Source organism: Nyctibius grandis, chromosome 10 (assembly GCF_013368605.1).
Source record: "Nyctibius grandis isolate bNycGra1 chromosome 10, bNycGra1.pri, whole genome shotgun sequence".
Lineage (NCBI taxonomy): Eukaryota > Metazoa > Chordata > Aves > Nyctibiiformes > Nyctibiidae > Nyctibius > Nyctibius grandis.
In genome coordinates this window covers 12495059-12516258 of record NC_090667.1, presented here as the reverse complement: position 1 = coordinate 12516258, position 21200 = coordinate 12495059, and the positions used below count along the sequence as shown (strand labels likewise).

The 21200-nt window shown below is 48.3% G+C and overlaps 1 protein-coding gene and 12 non-coding genes across 13 annotated transcripts; 4 read left to right on the top strand and 9 right to left on the bottom strand.

The window, feature by feature from the left end:
* Positions 1–8615: 8615 nt before the first annotated feature.
* TRNAK-CUU (transfer RNA lysine (anticodon CUU)) lies at positions 8616–8688 on the bottom strand. Its single transcript has one exon. It is a non-coding gene; the product is annotated as a tRNA-Lys (tRNA).
* A 335-nt stretch (positions 8689–9023) lies between these two features.
* TRNAE-CUC (transfer RNA glutamic acid (anticodon CUC)) lies at positions 9024–9095 on the bottom strand. Its single transcript has one exon. It is a non-coding gene; the product is annotated as a tRNA-Glu (tRNA).
* A 2025-nt stretch (positions 9096–11120) lies between these two features.
* On the bottom strand, positions 11121–11193 carry TRNAV-AAC (transfer RNA valine (anticodon AAC)). Its single transcript has one exon. It is a non-coding gene; the product is annotated as a tRNA-Val (tRNA).
* A 516-nt stretch (positions 11194–11709) lies between these two features.
* On the bottom strand, positions 11710–11782 carry TRNAV-AAC (transfer RNA valine (anticodon AAC)). Its single transcript has one exon. It is a non-coding gene; the product is annotated as a tRNA-Val (tRNA).
* Positions 11783–12309: 527 nt separating this feature from the next.
* On the bottom strand, positions 12310–12382 carry TRNAV-CAC (transfer RNA valine (anticodon CAC)). Its single transcript has one exon. It is a non-coding gene; the product is annotated as a tRNA-Val (tRNA).
* Positions 12383–13080: 698 nt separating this feature from the next.
* On the bottom strand, positions 13081–13153 carry TRNAV-AAC (transfer RNA valine (anticodon AAC)). The gene has a single exon. It is a non-coding gene; the product is annotated as a tRNA-Val (tRNA).
* A 544-nt stretch (positions 13154–13697) lies between these two features.
* TRNAE-UUC (transfer RNA glutamic acid (anticodon UUC)) lies at positions 13698–13769 on the top strand. Its single transcript has one exon. It is a non-coding gene; the product is annotated as a tRNA-Glu (tRNA).
* A 672-nt stretch (positions 13770–14441) lies between these two features.
* On the bottom strand, positions 14442–14514 carry TRNAV-CAC (transfer RNA valine (anticodon CAC)). The gene has a single exon. It is a non-coding gene; the product is annotated as a tRNA-Val (tRNA).
* A 1449-nt stretch (positions 14515–15963) lies between these two features.
* On the top strand, positions 15964–16036 carry TRNAK-CUU (transfer RNA lysine (anticodon CUU)). The gene has a single exon. It is a non-coding gene; the product is annotated as a tRNA-Lys (tRNA).
* Positions 16037–16171: 135 nt separating this feature from the next.
* TRNAL-CAA (transfer RNA leucine (anticodon CAA)) lies at positions 16172–16280 on the top strand. Its single transcript has 2 exons — positions 16172–16209; positions 16235–16280. It is a non-coding gene; the product is annotated as a tRNA-Leu (tRNA).
* Positions 16281–16662: 382 nt separating this feature from the next.
* TRNAV-CAC (transfer RNA valine (anticodon CAC)) lies at positions 16663–16735 on the top strand. Its single transcript has one exon. It is a non-coding gene; the product is annotated as a tRNA-Val (tRNA).
* Positions 16736–17260: 525 nt separating this feature from the next.
* On the bottom strand, positions 17261–17332 carry TRNAE-CUC (transfer RNA glutamic acid (anticodon CUC)). The gene has a single exon. It is a non-coding gene; the product is annotated as a tRNA-Glu (tRNA).
* A 342-nt stretch (positions 17333–17674) lies between these two features.
* On the bottom strand, positions 17675–20925 carry LOC137667904 (E3 ubiquitin-protein ligase TRIM39-like). Its single transcript, XM_068409126.1, has 6 exons — positions 20506–20925; positions 20006–20101; positions 19414–19644; positions 19245–19267; positions 18657–18772; positions 17675–18189 (listed from the first exon to the last, which is right to left on the bottom strand). Exons 1-6 carry the CDS (start codon positions 20923–20925, stop codon positions 17675–17677), a joined length of 1401 nt encoding a protein of 466 aa, XP_068265227.1.
* Between the last annotated feature and the right edge of the window lie 275 nt (positions 20926–21200).

Sequence of the window (21200 nt, the reverse complement as noted above, 5' to 3'; positions counted from 1 at the left end):
TGGTCCCCCTGTCTGGTTTTTTTGGGGTTTGGCTTTTTTTTTTTGGCAAGAGGGCGGTGGGAAAAGGGAAATCATTTGGGATAAGGCCACCAGCTCTGAGTCTCGTTACATTTTGGCTGACCTGGTGCTAAATGCAAAATCCAAGTCCCAGGCTTGTGTTCAGCAGCTGCTCTAGGCTCTGATCCAGGTAACCATCTGAGCTCTTGTTAAAGACCCATTTCACCCTCAATGCTTCAGCTGGGGACTCAGATGACTTGGTTGAACTCTAGGGCTCAACAGGGGCCATAAAAAGCAACAGGAGAAAGGGAATACACATGGATGCAAAGTCCATATCAAGATCTAGGGGTGAGTTTCCCAAATCCATAAAGATTAACCTCTGGATTGGGGTCCTGCATCTCAAAACCACTTTTTGTCTTCCAGGAACATCATGTGCAGCTTTGGAGGTCTTGCATTAAATGGGAATGATAATTAATACATGAGGTCCTTCCTTGGCTGGGGTTTGTCTCCAATATGGTCGACTCCACCTCAGCAAAGGTCGTGTTATGGAGAGCAGAGATAAAAGTGAGTGACAGTCATCTAGTTACTAGGGGGGGTCACATTACCATCAACAGAGAAATTTAGGCACTTCTGGAGAGTGATTAGTCTTCTCCTAATGAGGACTTGAAAACAGATCAAGTCACCCTATCCATAAATACTGGTTTCAAAGTCAGCCCAGTAGATGTGACATCTCCAAGTTGAGATCTTTCCCCTTGGAGGCATCTGGAGCTAAGAGGAGACAAAGCCCAACCCCAGAGGTTGCACTGGAGGAGTTATATGAGCAAAACTAAGTCTTGGTGTCCTGATGTCAGGGGTTTACAAAGGGTTTCTGATTTGTAGCACATGTTGTGTTTGTCCTGATTCCTTACAGGAGCATCAGACTTCAGGCATGATTTACTGCTAATCCAGACCTGCTCATTTAGGACTAGAAATGAGCTTTTTCAGCTCAGTTTAAACAGAATTCCAGGCTTTGAAAAGAAATCTTCTCACAAGAAAGTAAAATCTGAGTACCGGTTCTTGCTACAACCCATGCTCGTTTGTGGTCAGAAATAACACAGAACAAATAATTCAGGTGAATTGCAGAATATATATATATATTTATATGTATATATTCACACAGAGAGGGGTCCATGTACACATGTATATCGTTATATATGTAATTAATCCCATGTAGATGTATGCAGTTCCCTACAGAAAAGGAATTTTTCTGCAGACCACCGTTTCTGTGCATATTTATCACCCTACCCCTGCTGATATGTATCGATATATATTGATATATATTGATATGTATCGATATATATTGATATGTATCGATGATATATATTGATATATATTGATATATATTGATATATATTGATATATATTGATATATATTGATATATATTGATACACAGACTCACATCACTCCCTATGGAAGGGAAATTTCTTTCTCTTCCTCCTTCCCTTTCTCTTGATCCATAAACAAACACAAACTATACATTTTTCCTACATCATGCATACATTATTACATATCTGCAGAGAAAGGAAGAGCTGGTGGCCTATAAGCCTGAAATAAATCCACATATTACCTAAAGGAGTATAAATAGCAAAGAAAAAGAGTGAGACACCTCGACAGAAGCAATAGGCAGCCCAGGGGGGAAAAGCAGAAGGTGGGTATAGGGGAAAAAAAGGACAGACAACCTCTGGACAGACGGACGAGCGCATCCCACCGCCCTCCCTACGTCCCCAGCTGACCCCCGCGTACCTCGGAGCAGAGGCGTAGGAAAGGGGCATCCTCCCAAAACGCCCCACCTTTGGCATCGGGAGGGTGCTAGCAGGGGGCAGATGGGGGGCAAGCCTGGTGGTGGCCGAGGGGTCCCAGCAGGAGGCAGTGCGCGGCAGCCGCTCCACCACGCTCTGACGAAGGAAACCAGCCCGAGCCCTGGATGCCTCCGACATTTCGGCGCTGCTCAAGCTCCTGCTCCTTCCCAGCCCTCGGTTGCCCCATGTGTCCCCTCTGTCACCCCCCCGCCTCATCTCACTTACCATTCCTTCCCATCCCCCATTGCATGTATCCCAGGCACCCACTGATCTCCTTCCCTCCTCCTCCTCCTCCTCCCCAGCCTCTCCGGCTCTGCTCTCCTCCTCTGTGCCAAAGCTCTTTTCCCTGCCCAGAGCCAGGATCACATTTCCAGCACCTCCCTCTACCTGTCTCCAAGCCTAGACCCTCTCCACAGGGTCTCCGCAGCCCTTTAACCCCCTCCAATGCCCCATCTCTCCTTCCAGAGGAGCAGGGGGGCTCAGGAAGGAGTGAAGATTTTCACCCCTCCTCCAAAGCCATCAATGAATGATTCATCTCCCAGCTCATATTTGGGGCAGCAACATGCAAAGAAGGGCAGAAACATCTCCTGCAGGACATCTCCCACCTACCATGGGTGGTTTGTTTAGATTGGGACATGCAAAACAACAGGGAGGAGGGGGGAAAAGAAGAAAATCCAACCCCAATGTCATGGTTTCTTGCAGGGTTGGTTTTTGGTACCAAACCATCCTGGGGTTGATTGTTCTTTGGAGTTTTGTCCTATGTTAGGTGAGTCCAAGCATGTTTAGGCTCTCACACCTGAGCTTCCAGGTAGGACACGTGTGAGCATTCACTGTCCTGCACTGGAGATCCCCCTGCTTACCCCAAAACTGGAGCCAGCTACGAGGCTGGATGGACAGATTTGGGTTCAGCCCAAGGCTGGAAGGAGCCTCCTCCAAACTTCTCTATTCCAGGAACAGGTTGGAAGTTGAACCTGGCTCCAGAAGACATCTGTATCCACACAAGGAAGAAGCCCCTACAACCCCAAGCCATGTAGGCACCTCTGCAACCATCAGTTTTATCTGCAAAAAACAACTTCTCAGGGGGTAATGATCAAAAGGAGCATCCCAACCCTTCCCTCTGCAGCTGCCCGCTGCACTGGGCAGCATCACACAAAATAAACCCCCTTTCCCTCCCCCTTCTGCTGCAATAAGACAGAAAAAAACCCAAAATACCCATTTTTCTAGACCAGACAGTGACAACAGGAAAATCTACACGATTCCCACACTTTATGCTCATGGTTTCTCCTCCCACCATAGACCTTTTGCCCTTGAAGATACAACTGATGCTAAAAAAAGCTCTTTTTTTAGAAAAAAACTGCCTATAGTGCATTGTCTTCCTCCTCTCCAGGGAATTTGGGCTGCAGACAGCACCTATAGGTGTCCTGAACCGATCAAGCTGTTCCTTTAGGTTTCATCTGGGGTCAACAGCAGGAGTTTGGTACCTCCTGAAGGACCATTTATTGTCTACACTAGATGGATGACTCAACTTCTGTTGACTAGTAAGGGAATTTGGGGTTAGCACAGGTGAAATAAACACCTAATATCTATTAGATATCCACATCCTTTATTTCTCTTGGCTTCCAGCAGCGCCCCGATGCTCTCGTTTGCACCCTTTGGTGCAAAGATCCCAGCAAAGAACTTCCCAGCCCTGCACTGTAGGAAAAAAAAATGGGATGCAACCAGGGGAAAGCACCTTGACTTGCCCTTGGGGTTTTAGTAGCAGGATTATGTTCAGCGAGATGCTTCCAGACCACCAGGAATGCTGAGTCTGAAGAGCTGTTAATAGGAGCGTCTGTCTGGAGAAGGAAAACACTCACACGAGCCAAATTCAGCTGCCGGTTATAATCCTGCAGGTTTATTGCTAGAGCTGGAATAAAAATCAAGCCAGATGCCACAGGGGAGCCCTGCAGACAGAGTGGGACCATCCGTCCTAATTGAAGGTGATAACGGTTCAAGATTAAATTGGGGGCTCAATGGTTGGACCACATCAGTAGCCCTGATCCCACCCCAGCTGCAGGCTACTCTGTGGGGTCCTCATCCCACTCCTCGTTGCAGAGGTCGGTCTCGCAGCAGGAATATCGGGATGTCAGGCGGGATTCCATGTCCGACGCTCGTTCTCGGCCGCAGTTCATCGTGGAGGTGCAGCCTTGCTGGTAATAGAGGGTCACCTTCCCTGCGGGGGTGGTGGGCAGAGGGGGACCATGGTTAGAAGAAAGCATGTGCGCACACAGACAAAAGTCCCACAGCTTCCTCAGGAGACAGAGTCCCTCCTTTGCCTAAAAAGGACTTTTTTTTAACCACACGTAGGGCAACCTCCATCAAAAAAAGAATTTTGGCCCCTTGCCTCAGCCCTTTCCCACATCAGGTTCATCACAGAATCAGTCAGGTTGGAAGACACCTCTGGGCTCATCGAGTCCAACCATTGCCCTGACACCACCATGGCAACTAGACCATGGCACTAAGTGCCATGTCCAGTCTTTTCTTAAACCCCTCCAGAGATGGTGACTCCACCACCTCCCTGGGCAGCCCCTTCCAACGTCTAATGACCCTTGCTGAGAAGAAATTCTTCCTAATGTCCAACCTGAACCTCCCCTGGTGCATCCTCCTCCATTCTGCAAATCGATTTGGTTTTCCAAAGACAAGGACAACCCCCACTGAACCAAAGGAAACACATGGTTTTGAAACCCCACCACCCCGCTACGTACCCAGGGAGGTTTTAATGATGGCACATTTCTCTCGCCGCCCACAAGTGGTTTCATTCGCTCCCCGGAAGCACCCGACAAAGGGGATCTTGTACTTGCAGACTTTGCATTGAAGAGCCTCAACTGCAGCAGACAGAGAAGAGACAACGAGCTCAGGGGTCCTTTCTGCAAAGCCAGGGGAGTTTTGCTTCAAATGCCCCTCCAATACAATGGGGTGACCCCAGAGAAGATGTAGAGGCCACCAGGGAATGGACCAAGTGTCACCTTCACTTACAGACCCAGTAATGAGAGCCATCATCTGTAGGGAAGAGGCAGATGATGCCTATGGACTCTTAATTCTTCTTGGCAGAGCTTTGCAGACACATGGCCTGAGGTGAACAAACCAAACTACAGATCCACAGAGAATAAATGTGGATGTGGACTCTGGGGTGAGGTTCATCCAGCTGAAGTGGGGATCATCCACAGCAAGACCACCACAACAGCTCTCTGGGGCCAACTAGGTGAACATCTAGCCCAGGATCCAGCAACTTACAGCAGAAGCTCCTGGCCCAGAGGAGATCTTGTCTCTTGGCAAGACACATCCAGCCACCACCAGATTTTCCCCTGCCCTTCATTAAACCCCAATTAACTGTGACCCTCCACTTACCGACTCCGATGCACAGGACAAGGGTCAGCCCCATGAAGAGCAACTTCATCTTGGGAAAGGGGACAGATCCTGACCTCCCAGCTGCACCTCAGCCCAGGTGGATGAAGATGGCTCAAGGCAGTTTATTAATCCCTGTAATGAGTTTCCTCAGTGATCAGCCTTCTAGCAGGGGGAAAACCAATTAAAAACCTCACAGTATGGATGTGTGATGTCCCTTTTGGGGCAAAACGAGTAGAGAAACTTGAAGCACATTATTAGACAATCCTCCAACACCTTAAAAAGCTGAAATACAGCTGAAATCCCACCTTCCTGCCCTATTAATTTTAACAGCCATGCTCTCAAGGCAGAAGCCTCCCAGGTAATTAAAATGATCTTATAAGCAAAACCCCCAAATTTCTTTATTTCCCAAGAAGCTTCCACCTCTTAGACACAGCACCAGCAATTGTCTGTACCCAGAAACAAGCAGGTTTGGGCAAATAAAGGGGGGGACAAAAAAATCTGAATGCCCCTGAGATGAAGAGTCTCATGCTCTACCGACTGAGTAGAGCACTTTTTTAGCAGGGCTGACAAAAAAAACCTTTAATTTCCACTGTTTTCCTCACTGAAAGTGTAAATTTGGTGCTAATTTAGCAAAATGCCCAATTTTGTGAGTATAAAAATAGATGTTTTAGTGGAAGCTCTTCCCTGGGTGTGTTGGGATGGTGCCAGCAGGCACGAAACGCAGAAGGAAGACACAGAAAAGTCCCAAAGCAAAACCCCAAAAGAGGGTCCCCTTACCAGACTCTGCTTTCCCCTCCGAGGTCCGAGCATCCACCGGCCACGTGTCCCCGCTGCCTTTATTCCTCTCCTGAGCTTGGGTTGACCCAGGACCTGAACGACCTCAGAGCTGAGAGGGGATATTGTTTGGTGGGAACAATGCTTCTGCTCACACCTGGGCAAACACGGCTCCTCACCGAGCCCGGATGGACCTTCCAGGACACGGAGTCATTCATCACACGGGCGAGTCTACAGGCTCTCAGGCCCTTTTGTGCAGAGAAACACCCCCGACTCCCAACTTTGAAGTCAACACGGGGTTAACTCTGCAGGAAAGACCCAAAAAGGCAGATTTTATAGACCTACGAGTAAACTATAGCACTTCTCTGCTTGTGAAGGCAGAACCTTCACAAATCCCCTTTTGAGACCAGTTAATTTGGGTTTTCCTCCACAAATAGCACCAATAACAGGGGTGGAAGGATACACCTCAGCCCATTTGGGGGTCCTACCAAAAAGCAAACCCTCCCTTCTCTATCCCCCTCATCGTAGTTAATCACACCGACCCATCCCACTGCGTGCAGTTTTTCCATGGAGCAGAGACTAAAAAAACGAGGGCTGAGAAATATTCACTTGATCCTGGAGCCCATTTCTCCTAAGCTTGCAAGTAGGACTTCACAGAAGAGAAAAGTTTCAGCACTTCCTATTCTCTCCCCTCTCCTTGCCTGTATTTTTCTTGGTTTGATTTTCTTATCCAGCCTTTCCCTCAGCTGAGCTGCTCCATGCATGGGACCTGGAGTAGCTAAACCACACTCTTCTCACACCCTTTCAACCCTTGACCAGGGTTGTTGGCTTCCTTTAAAACACAGATGGGTGGAAGAGCTGCGTGAACCACTCCGTTACTCCACATGGAGCAACCAAGCTGGTGTCAAGGCCTTGGTGGGACACAGGTGGCTGAAAGCCAGGTGACAACCCCCATGGGTGGATGCTTGGAGCAACAAGAGGTGCTCCAAGAACCAACGCAACTCATGGACCACACATGCTTGAGGAATATGTCTCCTAACAGAGACTGGGGGCTGGTGTCCACAGTCAGAGCTCTCTTCTGGAGGGTTTAAACCACAGAATCACAGAATCAATCAGGTTGGAAGAGACCTCTGAGATCATTGATCCAACCATTGCCCTGACACCACCATGTCAACTAGACCATGGCTCTAAATGCCATGTCCAGTCTTTTTTTAAAGACATCCAGAGATGGTGACTCCACCACCTCCCTGGGCAGCCCCTTCCAATGTCTAATGACCCTTGCTGAGAAGAAACGCTTCCTAATGTCCAACCTGAACCTCCCCTGGCAAAGCTTGAGGCTGTGTCCTCTTGTCTTATCGCTAGTTGCCTGGGAGAAGAGGCCAACTCCCACTTCACTACAACCTCCCTTCAGGTAGTTGTAGACTGCAATAAGACCACATGGTTACGGCCTTAAGTAACGCCATGTTTGATTAGGACTTGATCCTAAGAAACCTGCCTACCTGCTCCAAGTGATTTCCACCTCCTTTGACTTCACCTGAACCAACCCAACACGATGTTTACGCAGCTGCTCCTGGGCCGAGAGCACAAATACAGACAAATCTCTGCATTTTCTCAAGCGTGAAGCCAAGCTCAACTCCTCCAGGCAGCCAGAACCAAAGAACAAGCGGACAAAGTTCCCACAGGGTTGGGTCCTTGGCATGAGTTCAACGCACAACCTGGTCCAGACAACTCCAGAGAGAAGCACGGTGTGATACTGTGCCTGATTCATCAGGCACTTTGAGAGCATGTTGGTACAGCAGGTTGTTCACCTGGGGTTGGATTTACTCCTATTTCTTATCCAGTTCCAGTCTGGAGAGGTTTACATGGCTCAAAGACTGAGCCATGTCTCAGTAAAACATTAATAAATAATGTTATAAAGCATTAAATTAATAAATAAAGCATTAATAAATAACATTAGGGCTTGAGATGACAGCAAGTAGGAATCACTCTGCACTACTAGAGGTTGAAGGAGAATTTAAAACAGAGGCAAAGGATGGCTAAGGCGAGCAAGGAGGTGGCAAAGGCGAGCAAGGAGGTGGCAAAGGCGAGCAAGGAGGTGGCAAAGGCGAGCAAGGAGGCGGCTAAGGCGAGCAAGGAGGCGGCTAAGGCGAGCAAGGAGGCGGCTAAGGCGAGCAAGGAGGCGGCTAAGGCGAGCAAGGAGGCGGCTAAGGCGAGCAAGGAGGCGGCAAAGGCGAGCAAGGAGGCGGCTAAGGCGAGCAAGGAGGCGGCTAAGGCGAGCAAGGAGGCGGCTAAGGCGAGCAAGGAGGCGGCTAAGGCGAGCAAGGAGGCGGCTAAGGCGAGCAAGGAGGCGGCTAAGGCGAGCAAGGAGGCGGCTAAGGCGAGCAAGGAGGCGGCTAAGGCGAGCAAGGAGGCGGCTAAGGCGAGCAAGGAGGCGGCTAAGGCGGCAACTTTGCTCCTTTCAGAGAGAGGGAAAGGCCACCCTGACTCCCCCGTGGCACTGGATTTGTTGGGAAAGGGAAAGAAAGGAGCTGCGTCTCCCACGACATCTCTCAGGGTTGGTGCTCACCCCAAAAAAATTTAGCGAGGAGGATGAGGGGGGGGAAAAAAAATGATGTAAACGCCCAACGTGGGGCTCGAACCCACGACCCTGAGATTAAGAGTCTCATGCTCTACCGACTGAGCTAGCCGGGCTCTATAAGAAAAGGGGATGGTGCAGCTCCTGAGTAGCAGACCCGATTCAGGCAGCGCAATAGCGGGGGTAGGGGTGGATTTCGGCGTGGGGGGCTTTGTCTCAGGAGGGAGAGAGAGAAAACAGCAGGAAAAGCTCCAGGTTGGTAAATTTGTTTTATTTCTGCGGTTGCTGGAGTGCCAAGTCTTCTTTGATCTGCACCCTGCTGCACCCACGCGGGACAGCGAGGTGGGGGGGGGGGGGTTGGGTAAATTTTTAAATTTATGCTGGTTGCGTTAAATGAAAAAAAAATTAAAATAACACACGAAAAAAAATAAAAAACACTTAAAAATTGCTTTTCCCTGACCGGGAATCGAACCCGGGCCGCGGCGGTGAGAGCGCCGAATCCTAACCACTAGACCACCAGGGAGCTGCCACATCCCCTTTCCCCCCCGGATATAACGCGAGGTACAGGAGGGCACGAAGGATTTGGGTTGTACTTGACACACAGGAGGGTCTCAGTGTATTTTCCTCCTTCCTTTAACAACTAAAGCATAAAACCCTCCCAAGCCAACACATCCTTGGGTTTATCTTCTGCTGCCATCCAGCGGTGGGACCTTCTGGGTGGCTTCTCCAACACTTGGGGGTCCAGAAGTTACCCCAGAAAGGTCTTGCAGCCACCAAAAGCCTTTTTCCCTCCCCCCCTCCTCCTGGGGACCCCAAACACTTGGGGTTTCCATCTGCTCCCATCACAACTGGAAAGTTTTCCCGACTTTCCAGCCGCTGGGTGCATCTCAACTGGGTGAAAAACACCCCAGAAGCCACAAGTTCTTCCATTTCTTGGGTGCAAGAGCATCTCAGTAGCTCTATAAAAATACACAGAGCTGGGGATGATGATGTCGCTGCAAGGGGATCAATCTGATCCTTAAGATTCATAAGAATTTCAAATAATTTACCGATTTTTCCTGATTTTTAGATGTTTTTCCCCATGTTGAACACAGTTCAGCCATTACACACGCCTCTCCCTCCAACTGCTGCACGCAGAGCTCCTAATTTTACAGGGAAGTCTCCGTTTTCGGAAGAGACTCACTTCAACTCCTAACATGCCACGCTACAGGCAACAATATTTTAGGATGTATCTGCAAACGGAGTAGAAATAAGATGGGAAGAGGATGAGGAGGGTGAAAACAGCTTAGCAGAAAAAATTCTGCAGGTTCCCCTGCCTCGTTATATCCGAGTTTTTGGAAAAATTGAAATATGAACTTTAACAAAAGCTACGTGGTGACGTAGGTCAGCAGAGACGCAGCGAGGAGGGGAAAGCCCAGGTTTAACGACGGGTTGGGCTGGAGAGAGTTAATTAAATGTGGAGCCTGAGATGTTGGCTGCTGTTCTAGGTCATGTCCCAAGAACAAATAATTCCATCCAGGAGCAGGAATGCGTGACTGCAAAGTCTCCCCCCTCCACCCAGTCTTTTTTTTTGCAGCTTATTTATGGGATGAACGAATATAAAATGTGTTTGGGGGAAGGGAACAAACTCATCGCTTGGTTTTGAGGAGAGAGTCATCACGTTGGGTAAAACATCAAGGAATGGAGCTGAACCACGAGGCAAACGTGGGAAGAAACTCAGCCTGGGCAAGAAAGAGGCTGGATGGGAGAGTAAAAGCCAAGAAATATTTAAGTAATACTTAAATCAAAGAAATTGCAGCATCCCAGGAATGAAACCCAAGTCATGGAGGGACAGCACCAAGTTGTTCATCACCACGTAGCAGAAAAACTCTACCCTCTTGGCATATTTTGGATAATTCCCACCCCAGGCTCTTGATTCAGGGTCTGTCCCATGGTACCTGAGCAAGGGCAGTAGGGAAGTCCATGGGCAAGGCTGAAGGCAACGTGGGAACGCAACCCATGGGGTGGATCAGCAATGTCCATGACCATGCGTGGATGCTCCTCCAAGACATCTTGCAAAAAGGCTGGATGCTCCAGGACTGAGCTTAAATAGAGCCCCTGGGGCGTGGGCAGGGGGTGGGGGGTCCCAGGTGGGGCTGTTCAGGGCCACTGATGCTCATCAGTGCCTTCACTTGGGCAGTTCTTCAGGAGGAAGAAGGGTTGATGGTCCTCACGGGCACAGCGATGTCCTTCTATATGAGCTCAGGTCATGACAGCACCCCAAAATAACCACTAAATTAGATCTCAAAGAGCACATGGGTGTCCTGGATAAGCACTTTATAGAGAGGGGTGGGAAAGAGTAGAGGAGAGGGGAAAAAAACCCTAAAAGTTGTGTTTCTACCTGGTTTTGAACCAGGAAAAAAAGGTTTCCTAGAGCTGCCAACCCTTCTTGACTCTGATCCCCAGCCCTTCTGCCCTGAATTTGGGGTCAATGTTTTGCTGAAGGGTGTAAACGAGTGAAAAATCAAGGAGATGCTTTAAAAACACCCCAAAAAAAGGGCAAAAACTCTGTTTCTGCCTGGTTTCGAACCAGGGACCTTTCGCGTGTTAGGCGAACGTGATGACCACTACACTACAGAAACCCACAGATGACCCTTTTTGGGGTCATGTTGGTGGGAATTCAGAAGAAAGGTGGTTTCATGGGATTTGTCCCATCCTCACAGACGTTCCCCACATCCCTTCACCCTTTTTCCCCTTCTTCTCACTCTTCTTTTGTCCCCTTCATCTTCCAACACCACAAAAACTCATCCCTCCCTCTTTGGCCAACATCCAGCCAGGCCACCCTTCTTCACGGCCTCTACGGTGGGGGACACCACCAAGGGAAACCCAACACCTCCTACTTTGGATAGACACAGGGAATCCCCCACTTGAGATGGCTTTTTAAGGGGGAAAACGCACCGTGAAGACGCCGTCCCCAGACATAGCCCAAAAAAGAGTAGGAGCCTCCACTCATCGCTTTGCAACGACCATGCTCAAGGTCCCTTCTCCAGTTGGCCAACCTAGAGCTAAAATGACACTCTGGTGACTCCATCCCCTCACAGAACGACAAAACTCCTTTAATATCTGCATGATATGGGGGGAAAAACCCTAAAAAATGGTGTTTCTGCCTGGTTTCGAACCAGGGACCTTTTGCGTGTTAGGCGAATGTGATGACCACTACACTACAGAAACATGGAGATGACCCTTTTTGGGGTCACGTTGGTGGGAATTCACAATAAAGTTGGTTTCATGGGATTTGTCCCATCCTCACAGATGTTCCCCACATCCCTTCACCCTTTTTCCCCTTCTTCTCACTCTTGTTTTTTCCCCTTCATCTTCCAACACCACAAAAACTCATCCCTCCCTCTTTGGCCAACATCCAGCCAGGCCACCCTTCTTCACGACCTCTTTACGGTGCTCAAACAAACGGACACCACCAAGGGAAACCCAACACCTCCTACTTTGGATAGGCACAGGGAATCCCCCACTTGAGATGGCTTTCTAAGGGGGGAAACGCACTGTGAAGACGTTGTCCCCAGAAATACCCCAAAAAGGAGTAGGAGCCTCCACTCATCGCTTTGCAACGACCATGCTCAAGGTCTCTTCTCCAGTTGGCCAACCTAGAGCTAAAATGACACTCTGGTGACTCCGTCCCCTCACAGAACGACCCAACTTCTTTAATATCTGCACGATATGGGGGAAAAAAACCCTAAAAATGGTGTTTCTGCCTGGTTTCGAACCAGGGACCTTTTGCGTGTGAGGCAAACGTGATAACCACTACACTACAGAAACGAGGTGAAATGGGGTTTTTGGATGATATCTGGAGTAGGGTGAACCCCATTCCCCTCACTGGGTGCTCCCAGGCACCTCAAACCCTTCTGGGAAACGCACCCTTCTCCCATGGTGCTACCCCTCAGCCCACACCCCAAAACCACGCGTTTCCAACCCATTTTCTCCACCCGTTGCTCTCCAGCTTGTGGAGCATCACCCCGAAGCACGGAGCTTTGCACGTCTGGGGTTTGCACGTTCACCTCACACACAAAAAGGTCCTCGGGTCAAAACCAGGCACAAACAACTTCATATTTTTCTGGAAAATACAAAAAAAACCCTGTAATCTACTTATTTCTGCTGCTCCATCCAGAGACAATACGTTTGTGCCCAGATCAGGCGTTTCACCTCATTTGCTTTTGGGTTGGGTTCCTCCACGACAAACCCCAAGCGAGAGAAAAAAGGGGTCAGTTCTGTTGCTGAGAATGTTTTTTTTTGCAAGAATCAAAGCGTTTTTACATATATTTACATATATTTAAAGTAAAAAATATAGGTACGCGTCGTGGTATGGAAAATAAGGTTCTCTAGAGCTGCCTACCCTTCTTGAGTCTGCTCCCCAGCCCTGCTGCCCTGAATTTGGGGTCAACGTTTTGCTGAAGGGTGTAAATGAGTGAAAAATGCAGGAGATGCTTTAAAAACACCCCAAAAAAGGGCCAAAACTCTGTTTCTGCCTGGTTTCGAACCAGGGACCTTTCGCGTGTTAGGCGAACGTGATGACCACTACACTACAGAAACCTTGAGGTGACTTTCTTGGGGGTGACCCACTCGTGGTGGGATGGACCCAGGTCTCCACCACCTTCTCCCAACCCCTTTTCCACCAAAATTCTCCTCAAATTTGCTGGTAGAATTAAAAATTGAGCATTTTTTTAGCCATCCACACTCGAGGGCACGAAGAAGATGTTTTATGGCCCAACACCAACGTGTGGAGACGTCCTGTGGGACCCCCAAGGAGGAAAAATGATGATTTTTAAAGAATTTGCCTTTTTTCTAGGGAAATTTTCCCCCACTGAGAATCGAATCCGAGTCGTGGCACTGAAAGTGCCGGATTTTAACCCTTAAGCCACCAGAGAGAACGATTTTGGGGAAAAAAGAAGAAAAATTTTAATTAATTTTTATTTTTTTAAATAATTTTGTTATTTTTAATTGATTTTTCTATTTTTCATTAATCGTGCAGCCAAAGCAAAGCAGCTCCTGTCGGGCCGATGGGAAGCGGCAATTTTGGGGGCTAAATATGCAGAGATAAAATAGGAAATTTTGGTAAAATTTAAAAAACATCAACTCCCTGGTGGTCTAGTGGCTAGGATTCGGCGCTTTCACCGCCGCGGCCCGGGTTCGATTCCCGGTCAGGGAAAGATTAATTACTATTTTCTAAAATTAAGCTGAATTTATAAATTTTTCCCCATCTCTGCTGGATTTCTGCTTTTCTCAAGGAAATAATTCCAAATCCATGGAAAATCCATTCCAAATCCATTAAAGCAGTCGAGCTGTGTCTGGAAGAATAATATTCCTGGTGGGACTGAGTGTATTTATGAATTTATTCCGCTCCCCTTTCCCATATCGGGGGATTATTGGGGGACAAAGACACTTTTAACGGATTCCTGCACATTTCTACCCAAAAAAGGACATTTGTCCGCAGTGTAGAGGACAGGAGCAGCGGTGATGGGGTGAGATCGCAGGCTGCGCTGAACCCACCGACACTTGTCACCGTGTCCCCAAGGAAAATATTACTAAAAAAAATTTAAAAATATATTTAAAAATGTACACAAAGAAATAAAAATAAAAGTAAAAAATAAATTAAAAATGGACATAAATAAATAAATAAAAATAAAATAAAAATAAAAATAAAAATAAAAATAAAAAATAAATTAAAAATATAAAAAAAATTATAAAATAAATCCCCTTCTGCAACTTGCGCTATAAATACAGATTTTTTTTTTGCAAGCGCTGCCATTGCAGAATCCGGAGGAATTATTGATTGCACAAAATTCATGAAAAAGTAATAAAAAAATAAATATTTTGAGGGTGTTTCTGCCCGGTTTCGAACCGGGGACTTTTCGCGTGTGAGGCGAACGTGATAACCGCTACACTACAGAAACCCACCGCGACCCGTATTGGGGCTCCCTGTGTGCGTGTACCCCCATCCTTCACCCCGCTGCTACCAAAAATGCGCAGATTTGGGAAAAAAAAGACCTTTTCCACAAAATTCACGCAGAACAGCGCCTCTTTGCTGAGGTGTTTCACCCCAAAAAGGGGCTGAAAACACCAGAATCCCGCAGCAAAATGAGGACAGAAATGAGGTTTTTTTAAGAGCCCGGCTAAAAGTGAGGACAGAAATTAAGGTTTTTTCAAGAGACCGGTTAAAAATGAGGAGAGAAATGAGGTTTTTTAAGAGCCCGGCTACAAAATGAGGAGATAAATTAAGTTTTTTTAAGAGCCCGGCTAAAAATGAGGACAGAAATGATTTTTTTTAAGAGCCCGGCTACAAAATGAGGACAGAAATTAAGGTTTTTTTAAGAGCCCGGCTACAAAATGAGGACAGAAATTAAGTTTTTTTAAGAGCCCGGCTACAAAATGAGGACAGAAATGAATTTTTTTGAGAGCCCGGCTACAAAATGAAGCCAGAAATTAGTTTTTTATAAGCCCGACTACAAAATGAGGAGATAAATTGTTTTTTTAAGAGCCCGGTTAAAAATGAGGACAGAAATTAAGGTTTTTTGAGAGCCCGGCTACAAAATGAGGACAGAAATTAAGGTTTTTTAAGAGCCCGGCTACAAAATGAGGACAGAAATTAATTTTTTTGAGAGCCCGGCTAAAAATGAAGACAGAAATGAAGTTTTTTTAAGAACCCGGCTGAAAATGAGGAGATAAATTAAGTTTTTTTAAGAGCCCGGCTAAAAATGAAGAGAGAAATTAAGTATTTTTAAGAACCCGGCTGAAAATGAGGACAGAAATTAAGGTTTTTTGAGAGCCCGGCTACAAAATGAGGACAGAAATTAAGGTTTTTTAAGAGCCCGGCTACAAAATGAGGACAGAAATTAAGGTTTTTTAAGAGCCCGGCTACAAAATGAGGAGAGAAATTAAGTTTTTTTAAGAGCCCGGTTAAAAATGAGGACAGAAATGAAGGTTTTTTAAGAGCCCGCGTAAAAATGAAGAGAGAAATTAGTTTTTTTAAGAGCCCGACTACAAAATGAGTAGATAATTAAGTTTTTTTAAGAGCCCGGCTACAAAATGAGGACAGAATTGAGTTTTTTTAAGAGCCCGGCTACAAAATGAGGACAGAAATGAAATTTTTTGAGAGCCTGTCTACAAAAATGAAGAGAGAAATTAGTTTTTTTAAGAGCCCGGCTACAAAGTGAGGACAGAAATTAAGGTTTTTTAAGAGCCCGGCTAAAAATGAGGACAGAAATGAATTTTTTTGAGAGCCCGGCTACAAAAATGAGAACAGAAATGAGTTTTTTTAAGAGCCCGGTTACAAAATTAAGACAGAAATGAGGTTTTTTAAGAGCCCGGCTACAAAATGAGGACAAAAATGACGATTTTTGAGAGCCCGGCTAGCTCAGTCGGTAGAGCATGAGACTCTTAATCTCAGGGTCGTGGGTTCGAGCCCCACGTTGGGCGCTCCAATATTTTTTCCCCCCATTCCCACGATTCAACTGATGCTAATTCCCGATTTTTCGGTGCTAATCATCATAAAACCCAAAATAGTTAATTTTTAACATCGCTAAATCCCCTTTTCTCACGCAATTCCTCACCGTCAGGATGGCCGAGTGGTCTAAGGCGCCAGACTCAAGGCTCTGCTCTTCCCGCATTTGGGGATTCTGGTCTCCGTGTGGAGGCGTGGGTTCAAATCCCACTCCTGACAGGTACCCTTTTTTTGGGTCCATTTCTCCAAAAAAACCTCATTTTCCCCTTTTGCACCGCTCCCTCTGGCCAAACCCCCCCCAGCGCTGCGTGATTACACCCCAAAACCTGATTAAATACTAATTTTTTCCCCCATGAAGTGAGAAGCGCACAAAAAAACCTCTTTTTACCATTTTTTTTTTACCGAATTCCGGCTTTTTTTTTGCACTTTTTTTTCAAGAAACCGGCTGATTTTTCTTAAAATCACCCGAACGACCCCAAAAAAAACTAAGGTTTGGGGCAGCCCCTTGAAAGAGGCAGTTTTTGGGGTGTGCGGGGCTCGGAGCCCCACTTGGGCAGGGGGAGAAGTGCAGGCAGGGGGCAGATAGGGGGCAGACATGAGCGTTTCTGTAGTGTAGTGGTTATCACGTTCGCCTCACACGCGAAAGGTCCCCGGTTCGAAACCGGGCAGAAACACTTAATTATTACTGTTTTTTCTTTGCTGGTTTTATTTTAATTTTCTATTTTAATTTTTATTTTTATTTCTATTTTTATTTCTATTTCTATTTTTATTTCTATTTCTATTTCCATTTTTATTTTTACTTTTATTTATTTTTAATTTTACATTCCTCCTTTTTTCCTTTTTTTTTTTTTGGTGCAAAAAAACGCCTTCCCCATTTCTCCCACGTTTTCACACCGTTTGGATAACCACTTCTCGCCGCTACCCTTATTCAACAAAATTCCTAAATAGCCAATAACACCCATTAAAAAATATATATATAATTAATCCCCGTTGTTACTGGGCTGCAGCAAGCTGGATGCTCGGTGGCTGTGGTCACTTGGAGGGGGCATCCTGCCGAGGGAGGTGTGCACGCGTGGGAAGGTATGGAAGGAAAAGAGGAGTTAAGGAATGTTTCTCGGCGTGGGGCGACTTGTTGTAAAAGGAAAAGCTTTTTCCAAGAAAAAAAAAAAGGAAAAGGGGGAGGGGAAAAAAAAAGCATTTTCCCTGACCGGGAATCGAACCCGGGCCGCGGCGGTGAGAGCGCCGAATCCTAACCACTAGACCACCAGGGAGCTTATATGTGCTTAAATAAGCGCTTAAGCCTGTGTTAGGCTCAGTTTTAACCTTGTCCTCCAACACAGAGGTTTTAGGAGGGGTTTTATGGGCATGGATGCACCAGGGCAGCATCGCTGGCAAAGCCACCCACAAAGCAATGAGTTTTTTGGGGGGGGGCAGCAGAGCATCCCCCCCCCTCCAAGCTCTGAACCAACCGATGACGTAAATAATGGAAAAAAAAGAGAGTTTTCCAACGCAGACACGCTCCCAAAAGCCATCTCTGGGGTGATGAGCCCCCCACGGTCTCCCAAGACCCTGGAGAGTGAGACCTAAGAAGATGTTGTCCCATGGTGGGGGGGTCAAGGGGAGAGCGTGAACCGGCAGCCCCTCCCCAGGCAGAGCAGGGGGAGGATTTGCTCCCCTGCGAAGGATGTCGGGGGGTAGGTGAAGATGGGCGCCTCGTTATTGGAGTCGAAAAAGGCCACCCGCCCCGCCTCGTAGTCCAGGTAAATCCCGATCACTTTGGGGGCAGCCAGCAGGGAGATGGGGATGGTAGGAGAGGTGAGAGCCTGGTACTGGCTCCCACACTGCCCCACCGCCCAGATGCCCACCTTGGGGTTGACACTGATCCGTCCCTTCCTCCTCACCGACTCCTTGGCCACCCCGACAGCCCAGGCTTCCCCGTCGCCCACCTCCACCTCCCAGTAATGCCTCCCCGCCCTGAAACCCTCACAGCCCAGGACGCAGCGAGAAGAGTCGAAACGCTTGGGGTTGTCGGGTACGGGCTGGCGGGTGTCTTCCCACCTCACGCGCTTGCGGTCCTCGGATAGGACGAGGCGGGGATGCGCCGTCTCCGGATCCAGCGTCAGGCTCACTGGGGACAGAGAGAAGATGAGCACCACAGGCAACATCTCCGTCCTCAAGGGCGTTAGGGTCATGTTTTCCACACCCTCCCCCAGTTTGGGGTGCTCCAGCTCCCAGTGCCTGTTTGCTGGAGCAGAGTGGGAATGGTTTTATGCCCGCGATCAAGTTTGGAAGAGCAGAGAAGATGGTTGCGTGAAGGGAGGTTGATCTAGAGTGCCCTACGTGAGGTCCCACAGCACCCCAACACTTGACCATGCTCCCCGAGCTCTGCCACGAGACAAACTCGCCCTCTCTCATGTCACCAACTACACTAATTGCTTTTTGCTCTGCTACTATGACATCTCTGCAGGGCACGTTGGAAGTATCTCTCCATTTCACCAAGACTTCTCCTCCCTAGCTGAGATCCTCCTTCCTTAGATCTTCTGCAGACAAGACCTAGCACGACCTCCAACCTTCTCCTCCCCAGTTTCTCCGTACCTCGAAATTTCATCAGCATCTCCTTGAGGGCAATATTTTTCTGAAGGAGACCAGGGGGTTTCTCTCCCAGCTCAGGCGACGTCTCTGCTGGCTTCTGGACACCGTCCTTCTCAAGCCTGGGAAGAAGGAAAACCTTTCTCATAATACTTCCTTCACTCATAATCATCGTTATGCACCGACCGATTTTCAACCATGCCTTTCCTGGTCTGGTTTTGTCTTTCCAATAACCCACCTTCTCAATCCATGTCCAAAGAGGACATGAAGAGGTCTGTCATAGGGGTGGAAGCTCCTACTGGATCCACTTCCACGTGGATGTTTAGAAATAGGTAGTTTTGGATGGACTATTGAGAAGAAGTTGCAGCAGAGCTGAAGGTACCATCGTCCCTTTCCCTTGGGATGGGAAAGACCCACCTTTCCCTGGTCTTCAGCATCCTACTTGGACCTTTTGCGGTGTCCTAGTTGTCTCCTATAAGTCTATACAGTCCCTAGCATATGGAGATCATGTGGTTGGGGTTTCGGAGACCATCAGTGTCACCACCGTAGAGATAAACATGAACATAGCGAGAACACATGAAAGGAGCCACAAACCTGCTCAAGATGTTTCTGCTGTCCTACAAGGGAAAGATGAGAGACGGAGCGTTAGGCCAGGGCAAAGTCAGCCTGATAGTAAACAACAAGCAGCTACCACAGGGCTGTGGGGTGACCTCAGGCGACTCGAGGTGACACCAGTGGTCTGCAGAGGGGCCTGTGGTCTCACCTGCAGGAATTCACACGCCGGCTGCTGACACTTCTCCTCCAGCTCACAGATCTGCTCACCGATGGAGGAGATCTCCTCCAAGAGCCTGTTGATGTTCTCCTCCTGTCTCCTCACGATCTCCTGGTCCAGCTTTGCCAGGCGGTCCAAGAGGAGATGTTCCTGTCCCTCCACGAACTGGTGCAGCTTCTTGACTTCAGACACAACCTTCTGCCTCTCCGTTTCCACTCGTTCCTGCAACAAGAACCAACTCAAGCAAGGGAGAGGCAGGGCTGGGGACAGAAATGGTCGAGAAATATTGCAACGGAGCTGATCTAACATGATGACTTTTAACACAGCCATAAATTCCAGAGCAAAGGAATAATTAACGAGGTTTTTTTTGCCATTTCTAGGCTGAAGTTGCTGGCGAAGGGCATTTCCCATGGACTGTAATCTTTGTACCCAAAATGACCTTTGAGCAACAAGGGAAGATATAAAATAAACCCATCTTTGGCCATGGCACGTCTCATGCCTCCATGTCCATCACCGTGGCCAGAGGGACAACCAAAAGGAAGGAAAGGGAGGAAGCCGTCACCACCCATGGATGGACACTTACGAGGAAATCCAGGCTTTTCCCTTCCTCGGCCATTTTCAGCTCCAGCAGCTTTTCTCTCCTGTCCTTCAGGATCTGCACATGAGCCTGGAATTTCTCCTGAGTGGAGAAGAAACAGAATCACAGAATCACAGAATCAACCAGGTTGGAAGAGCCCTCTGGGCTCATCGAGTCCAACCGTTGCCCTGACACCACCATGGCAACAAGACCATGGCACTAAGTGCTATGTCCAGTCTTGTCTTCAACCCCTCCAGAGATGGTGACTCCACCACCTCCCTGGGCAGCCCCTTCCAGTGTCTAATGACCCTTTCTGAGAAGAAATGCTTCCTAATGTCCAACCTGAACCTCCCCTGGTGAGCCTTGAGGCTATGTCCTCTTGCCCTAAGCTTGAAAGAGGTAGAAATCCAGATGTCTGCAAGCAGAGCAACCCCACAGGGCATCTCCCTAACCCACTCCCCTCCTCCTCCTCCCTCACCCCCACACCACGCGTGGAGTCCCCCCACCTTGTGCTCCTCCGCAGCCTCCTCGACGGGGACCACGGCGTGGAGCCGGTGAGCCTGGGACTCTCTACAAACCAAGCAGATGGGCGTCCTGTCCTCCTCGCAGAAGAGTTTCAGAGCTTCCTGGTGCTTCTCGCACAGCCTCTCCCCTCCCGCCCCTCCTTTGGCCGCCTGCAAGCTCAGCCGCTTGGCTATCTCGATGATCTTCGCCAGCTCCCGGTTGGGTCTCAGGTTTCTCCGCGGGGCCGTTTCGTTGCACTGCGGGCAGGTGAAATTCTCCTGGGCTTCCTCCCAGCAGCGGGTGATGCACGCCCGGCAAAAGTTGTGTCCACAATGGATGGAGACGGGGTCTTGGAAGAAGCCCAAGCAGAGGGAGCAGGAGGCTTCATCACGGAAGCTTTCAGCAGGGCTGCCCGCGGCCATGGTCTCGGCGGCGAGGATGACGGGGCAGCTTTCGGTTTCTTGCTGCTCCCCTTCCTGCAGGTGCCTCGGGCCCCGAGGGAGGTGAAAGCGAGCGGCGCAGGCGGGGAGTTTGCTGGTGAGATGCACCGGGTTTTCTCCCAGTTGCAACCGCTGCGGAGCAAAACGCTGCGCCGTTTGGGGGTGGGGGAAGGAGAATCCCTCTTTCCCCAGTGGGTTGAAAAGAGATTAAATGGAAAATAAACTTCCTTCATCACTTCCTGGCTTGTTAGAGATCC

Excerpts from the sequence above, each read along its gene's own strand:
- LOC137667904 (XM_068409126.1), bottom strand. The coding sequence starts at position 20,925 with ATGGCCGCGGGCAGCCCTGCTGAAAGCTTCCGTGATGAAGCCTCCTGC. Across the intron at positions 20,102-20,505 it reads AGGCTGCGGAGGAGCACAAG|GAGAAATTCCAGGCTCATGT; the intron begins GTGGGGGGACTC and ends TTCTCCACTCAG. Across the intron at positions 19,268-19,413 it reads CGGCGTGTGAATTCCTGCAG|GACAGCAGAAACATCTTGAG; the intron begins GTGAGACCACAG and ends TTTCCCTTGTAG.